Source organism: Hoplias malabaricus, chromosome 12 (genome assembly GCF_029633855.1).
Source record: "Hoplias malabaricus isolate fHopMal1 chromosome 12, fHopMal1.hap1, whole genome shotgun sequence".
In the NCBI taxonomy this organism is placed as follows: domain Eukaryota; kingdom Metazoa; phylum Chordata; class Actinopteri; order Characiformes; family Erythrinidae; genus Hoplias; species Hoplias malabaricus.
The window spans coordinates 2,181,847-2,189,335 of record NC_089811.1 but is presented as its reverse complement, the minus strand read 5'-3'; the positions used below and the strand labels follow the sequence as shown (position 1 = coordinate 2,189,335).

The 7,489-nt window shown below is 45.7% G+C and overlaps 1 protein-coding gene across 1 annotated transcript in view; it reads left to right on the top strand.

The window, feature by feature from the left end:
• Positions 1–7,489, top strand: part of itgav (integrin, alpha V) — a 39,034-nt gene that overhangs the window by 24,582 nt on the left and 6,963 nt on the right. The window contains exons 19-26 of the mRNA XM_066686069.1: positions 266–333; positions 1,193–1,340; positions 2,096–2,185; positions 2,694–2,773; positions 4,853–4,933; positions 5,319–5,424; positions 5,747–5,905; positions 7,122–7,247. Coding sequence (XP_066542166.1) covers positions 266–333; positions 1,193–1,340; positions 2,096–2,185; positions 2,694–2,773; positions 4,853–4,933; positions 5,319–5,424; positions 5,747–5,905; positions 7,122–7,247 — 858 coding nt within the window. The remainder of the gene's footprint in view (positions 1–265; positions 334–1,192; positions 1,341–2,095; positions 2,186–2,693; positions 2,774–4,852; positions 4,934–5,318; positions 5,425–5,746; positions 5,906–7,121; positions 7,248–7,489) is intronic.

The following is a 7,489-nucleotide window of genomic DNA, read 5'->3' as shown; positions in this document are numbered from 1 at the left end:
TATTGAACAGCTGCGTCCACACCTTAAAAGATCTAAATTCACTAGATATCAGGGGCTCTATTGACTTTTAACGTGTATTCAGTGGTCAGTTTGTTGTGGGTCAGAAGGTGACTAACTCGCTTCAAATGCTCAATAACGGTCATACTTCCCAAACACTTACAGCAGCATGTTGTTCTGGTTTAATGAGCCCCCTCAGTGCGGCGTGACTCTTCTTAAATATAGACCCTGGAGCGCGCTGTGGATTTAGTTCTGTGTTGTTCCGCAGGCTCACATTCTGCTGGACTGCGGTGAAGACAACATCTGTAAACCGGACCTGAAACTGAATGCGGTGAGGTGAGTCAGAGGCTCTGTAGAGCTCACATCTACGTCTGGCCTTCAGTCGGTGTCTGTCAGTATTTGTGTCAGTCAGTGTCTTTCTGTGTCAGTTGGTGTTTGTGTCAGTCTGTTTTTGCCTGTGTCTGTCAGTGTCAGTCTGTGTTTGCCGGTGTCTGTCGGTGTAAGTCTGTGTATTTGTCTGTCTGTGTCTGTAGGTGTCAGTCTGTCTCTGTCGGTGTCTGTCTGTATTTGTTTTTGCCTGTGTCAGTCAGTGTTTGCCTGTGTCAGTCTGTGTCAGTCAGTGTCTGCCTGTGTTTGCCTGTGTCAGTCAGTGTTTGCCTGTGTCAGTCAGTGTTTGCCTGTGTCAGTCAGTGTTTGCCTGTGTCAGTCAGTGTTTGCCTGTGTCAGTCAGTGTTTGCCTGTGTCAGTCTGTGTTTGCCTGTGTCTGCCTGTGTTTGCCTGTGTCAGTCTGTGTCAGTCAGTGTTTGCCTGTGTCAGTCAGTGTCAGTCAGTGTCAGTCAGTGTTTGCCTGTGTCAGTCTGTGTCAGTCAGTGTCAGTCAGTGTTTGCCTGTGTCAGTCGATATCCAGGTTTTCATGAATCTCTCAGGATAATACTCTACACACAGAGTCAGGGATATGAGTGTAACACTATGCAGTGCTTCAAATTAAATACAAACATGTGGAACTGAATAATCCTGATAACTCGCTTCCTCTGCGTTTAGTTTTATTGCAGTAACAATAAACATTTCCTTCCTTTTGAAAGAAAATTCAAACTAAATCATAAATCATTGTTCCCAGTCCGACCGGTTTCCTCCACACAACGATGTAGTCCTTTAGACCCCCAGACCCTGAGGAGCAGTGTGTCCTGTGTTTCAGTGATCAGAAGCAGATTTACATCGGCGACGACAACCCCCTGACCCTGGAGGTCACTGCGCTGAACGGAGGTGAAGGAGCGTACGAGGCCGAGCTGCACGTCATCATGCCCGACCAGGCCGACTTCATCGGGGTGGTGAGGAACAGCGAGGTAAGAGCAACACCAGCTACATGTACGTTTTAGGAATGCAGCACCGTTCAAAACTCCTAAAAGGCACCTAAGAATTAGAATAAATGCAAAAGCATAAATACAGTAAAAAGTGCAGGATTCTTTTCTTGTAAGAAGTTGTGAGCGAGTGTAAAGAACAAAGTTTGTTTTCTGATGTTCTCTTTGTTCGTATGGAATTTTTAAAATCAACAGCACACTTGATTTAACCAAGTGAAGTATTTATTAACCACTAAAACTAGGGACGGTTCCGAGGGGAGATTGGGAAAGAGTTACTTTATTCATTTTGTTTTTATTCTGCTCTGTTTCTGATCCATTGTTTACTGCCCAGATGAATGTTTTTTTAAATCAAACGTTTTCACGTTCCTAAAACGTATGCGTGGTCCATTATTACATGTGGTTTAACTGGTTCCAACAAACAGCTCTTTCTGTAGAAGTCAGCGTTGTACTTTTTCACATTTGCTTTGAGCCTGTTCTCATATTAGAGGCTTATTGGGTCAAACTGAGCCTTTAGCCTGAGCTCAGTTGACCCTCGTTATGAAACAAAGTGGTCTTTCTTAAGGAGGAACATCTCAGTAATGAGCTGAACTCGACTGATCTCACTCAGTCTGAGCCCTGTTCGTCCGTGAACATGTCTGTGAGGTTTATCAGGAGCTGGTGAGGGATTAGAGTGTGTTCTTATGGATGTTTCATGGGTGTGTCTTTCTGCTCTTCTCATTCTGAGTGTGTGTGTGTTTCAGACCCTGTCCCGACTCCCCTGCGCTTATAAGAAGGAGAACCAGACTAAAGTAGTGTGTGATCTGGGAAACCCCATGAAAGGAGGAACCAAGGTAGAGCCCTTAAAAAAAAATCTCAGAAACACATATTTAAATCCCTGTGTGTGTGTGAGATAATATGCAGCACTTAAGATAGCTCTCCAAACTGTGGACACAGCCTCGAGTGGAAGCTTCTGTTTAACCTGAGCCTGAACTACAGCCCTCACCTCACATGCGTTTAAGCCTGTGATTATGGATTAAAAGGCCTTCCAACTTTAGAAAAACATACTGTCGCCGCTGGGACAAAACCTCATTTCCAAAATAATGACGTTACACGAGAGGAAAATACCAGCCTCAACATTTAATGGATGTTGATGGACAAAGGTTTTATTTAGTAACATTTTTGAGCACTTCTCTGCTTTTTTATCATGACACTTTTGCACAATGTGAAGGACACAAAAACACTGATAAGAGGTTGGTCCAGCAGCAGCCATCAGTGATTAATGAATTTCTGATATTTCTTCTAGCGATACCTGATGTGTTTATGATATTTCTTTTTTCTTGGTGTGTGTGTGTCTCTTAGATTGTTGCTGGTTTACGCTTCAGTGTCCATCAGCTGTCGGAGCAGGACACTTCAGTCAAGTTTGATCTGCAGATACGTAGGTAGGTTAAACTGTGTTTCTTTACTGTGACAGGGACATATCCCCTGTCTGTGACCTGCCTTAGTCCAAACCCCACAGCAGTGTTCTCCCCCTGTGTAAACAGCCCTGTTCAGAACGCCCGCTTTCAGCACCTGTTCCTTTAAATGATAATGAGCCGCTCGCTGTTCACCCCGACCCCGAGCGCACAGCAGTGAGGAGCGAGGAGCAGAAGCTCTGGTTTTTAGCCGTTTTCACTCTGTTCTCTTTCTTCTCCGTTTTTACTCAGTGCTCTTATTTCTCTGCGCTCGTTGGCTGTTTTGCTGCGTTTAACCTCATCTTTTGCGCTCTCACATAAATGTGGGTCCAGCGCTGTGATTGGACAGACTCAGGTGAGGGGGCGGGGCAACAATCAAGTCCCTGCACTTGACATCCGAAGCGGATCAGAATCAGAACGGCCTGTTTTATCCCACGTTTAGATCACAGAAGGCCGACTGGGAAGTCATTTATCAGAATATTCATTAGCCATCATCTTTCCAAGTGTTTTTGTGTGTCATTGTGGGGGTGTGACAGTCGCCGCGGAAACAGAAAGAGCTGCTTGGTTTTCCAAAACTCATAAAACAGAGATGCTCTTCCCCGAACACCACTTCCTGCCAAAGTCACTCAATTAAAGACTAAAGGGTGTTAGTCTTGCAGATCTCGGCTCTGACAGAGAGGACACACAGCTGCTTTAATTACAGAGCACTGCCGCTTCCTCCAGAGACTAAACATAAAACATCTCCCCTCCTCCTACCCCCACCACCCCTCTGTCTTGGAGAGAGTGGGCTGGGACTGTGTGGGTGAATGCGGTGTTGAGTCGGAGCGTAGTGGGGTAGATCCAGATGGAACTGGTGGCACAGAGCGTGCATTATTGTTCACAGTGGCCTTAGACGCAGGGAAGGCCAGGGCTCAAGCTGGTGATCTCCTGATGACAGAGACAGTGCCACAACTGCTGCACACTCGGGGTCCGGAGCCTCACTAATTATAAACATACCGGCGTAATCCAGTGGATACGGTTTAAACAAAGTCCTCCAGCCAAGGGCTTTAAAGCCCTCGGACCCCAGAGGGTTAAAGTCCCTTTAAGGGCTTTAACCCTCTGGGGTCCGAGAGCTTTAACCCTCTGGGGTCCGAGGAGATGTGCTGGATTGTTGTATTTTCTTAAACTCATTATCACCTGCACCTGGACTCCATCCGCTTCCTTTCACACTGATCAGAAGAGACTCAGCACTCTCTGGACTGAACCCGGTTTCACCGAGAGTGGTGTGGACTAAAGCTATTTGCCCAAAAGCTGAAAGTGTGAAGTCCTCTTTTACAAACTCTGTATCTCTCTGTGGAAACACACCGTCGCTCATGAGTGACCATCCGTCAGTTTCACACAGAATCATGGTGAGAGGCAGATCTCAGACAAGTCTCAACCCTCTCTACACAGCCTCGTAAATCCAGATGTGAGTTTGGACAGCTGTGGCCTAAAGGCTTGACAAGCGGACTTGGGACAAACAGGAGAAAAATGAATAATAATAACCACAACAAAACAATGAATATATAAACAAAGTCAGCCGAGAGTGTTTTGTTGGGAGCTGATTGTAGGGAAACTTGTGGCTGCGTTCTGTCTCTCTCGAGTGGAGAGTTTCACACCAAACCAAAGCCTCTTCATCACTGTGTTTCCATCTCCACCGTATAATTGTGGATTTTGAAACATTGTGGAGATGAAGCAGCCAGGACCTTTTATGTCTGAATGAATGTGGTCATTGTGGTCACTCTTGTATTTCATATTTACTTTTTAGGAATTTACCCCTTCACTTTATTTATGAATAATCACTGTGTGTTTCTCTCTCTCTCTCTCTCTCTCTCTCTGTTTGTCGTTGAGTGTAACACATTATTAATCCTCACTAAACACAGTTTTGAGCTCAGTCTGTGGTGAAATGCGAGGAGTGGTCTGTGGTCATTCCTCTGACTCAGGCATTTTTTTGACGCCAGGTTTGTTGGCCACTGTTGTGTTTCTAAAGCAACAGCGTCACCTAGTGTTCAACAGCTGCTTCACCCTTTCTTCTCTGTCTTCCCACAGCTCCAACCAGTACAACAACACCAGCAACCTGGTGTCCATCGTCACAAAGCTCGCCGTTCTGGCCAAAGTGGAGATACGAGCGTAGGTCCCTCATTCAGATTCATGTGTGAAGATCAGTGAGCCGTGTTTGTTTGGATGCTTCATTAGTTTTTTTTTTACAGTGGTGAGATTTAACCGCTGGGGCTAGACCTTCACAACAACACCTCTTCAGTAAAGCTAGCACTGCTGTGAGGATTGCAGTACTATGTTAGCTCTAAGACATATATATTATAGATATGTTAGAGGTTAAAAGTAGTTCTCATTGATATAGATTAATGTTGACTCTCTGGAAGACTCTGAGGGTCACCAACTCTTGTTTCGAACTGTATCCAACATTTTTGAGTATAGAATATGGTATATGTGCATAGTGCTTTCTATAGAGTAAGGGGTAGGTTCCAAATGAAAGCCTGTGTGTGTTACGTTTCAGTGTTTCTACCCCTGAGGAAATATTCCTGCCCGTGGCCAGCTGGCAGTCCAAAGAGAAGCCAGTTCTAGAGGATGATATCGGACCCTTCGTCCAATACGTCTACGAGGTACGAGTCGTATACGTATTGCTTACATTTACAAACCCTAGGACACACCTGGCCATCTCCATGCCGCCATCGTCACCAGATATCCACCAGACACCGTTAATACACAACAAAATCATTAGCACTTTTTGAACATTGGTGTGTGTGCCATGTTGTGTCTGTGTATATCTAACAGTGGGATCAGATTACACAATAATTTTCATCGGGGAGTTGTGGGCCGTCCAGGACGCCATGATGGGGACTGCCAGCGGTCGCACGACACGTCAAAACCAAGCTAAACCCGTGTGGTCTTTTCTTTTGTTTGTTTGTTTGTTTTTTTGTGCAGTTGCGAAACAAAGGTCCTAGCACGTTCACGAAGGCCATGCTGGACGTGGAGTGGCCATACCGCTTCAATAACGGCTCTCTGCTCTACATCACCAAATACGAGGTGGATGGAGCCATGAACTGCAGCACCGACATGGAGATCAACCCACTCAACGTCTCCGTACGTCCCTCTCACTCCTGTAACTGCTGTTAAACACTGGATGGAAGGGTTTTACACAGTTCACTACCTCTGTTCACACAGAAGCAGAAAAACACCACACATCACACACTGCTCTCTACAACACATCGTTTACAGATGCTCAGAAAAACAAGCTGACGGCGTTCTCCAGATTTATAAACACTCATTTTAATCCTGCGACTGTTACTAAAGGGACAGGATCCAGCATTAGGCAAATCTCAGCCAGTCAGTGCGTGTAGACACAGGCTTGGAGTTCTGAATGGAAATGAACAGAGTGGTTTTAGGCAGCTTTGCTATCAGTCCTGGACTGTGGTGATGTAAATTATAGACGTGTGTGTTCCAGCACCCTCAAATCACTGAACTCAACTATCACTCCACTCTGAGATTCATTACTGGTGACGCTTACAGCACTCACCACTGCTATTTTCATTCTCTCCCGGTCATTACTCGTCTTCGGTTTGACCCCATTAGCCTTCAGCTGAACTGCTTCTGTCACACAGTCATGTGTTAGAGGACAGGTAAGTGCTTCCTCTGAGGCGTGTGATGACAACCACCCTGTGTTTTTTTTACCCTGCTGCCAGTAAATCATTACCAAACGCACAGGTGGAGAGCACTGCCTGCCCATGTCTATCACATCAGCTCATAGAGGACTGTACTGCCTGGCATTGTTTCATTTCATTGGCAGGGGCCATCCCAGCCTCCCAGAGAACAGGGCCAGGTGTATTCTCTTAGGACTCCTGGTCTGGGATGGTGGAGATGTTGGCGGGGATTGAACCAGTGATCTCCTGAGAATAGTGTCAACAGCTGCACTTAAAATACTGATCCTGTCTGACTCTGATTATTTGGATGTTCTTTAAAAATTGTTAATTCTGTTATGTTTGTTTTAATTTAAACTCATAAAAACTCTAATTTGTTCTGTAAATATTTGGCTGAGCTTTAAATGAGAGTCACTCTCGATGTGTTTCTGTGTGAAAATAAAGACTGTGAGAGAACTGTTGCATTTATAATAATAGCGGAGGCTCTTAAACAGAGCTGAAACTCAACCTGTGGCATTGTGTGTTCAGAGAATGCACTCTACCAAGTTCAGAAAGATGAGCACTTACGCTGTACGTTCAGAAAGCGTTCAGACCCATCTCCTACCTGTAGGTGCTGATACATTATTGATATCACTCTGTGCTCGTGTCTGTTTGTGTTTCAGAACCCCACATACGGAGATAAAAACGTGACCATAATCTCAGGCGACCGACCGGACGGAGGCAACCGGAACCGCCTTCACCGCCGAGATCTGAGGGAGCAGCGGGACGACAGCAATGCGATCATCCTGGTACTGCTGCAGCTGCCGATCATCACCACACTGATCATCTCACTGCGTCATCGGTTCATTCTTTCAGTGTCATACACGGCCTGTGACGTCTTACAAAACCAAACATGTGTTTCTGGATGGTGGAAATGAGCAAGGGTTCACGAGTGACTCCACCAGTCGCTGTTGTGTCTTGGTATCGATCAGGAACAACTGCGCCCCTGTGAAACTAATTCGCTTGTGCTCTGCTTGGTGAAAGATGAGGG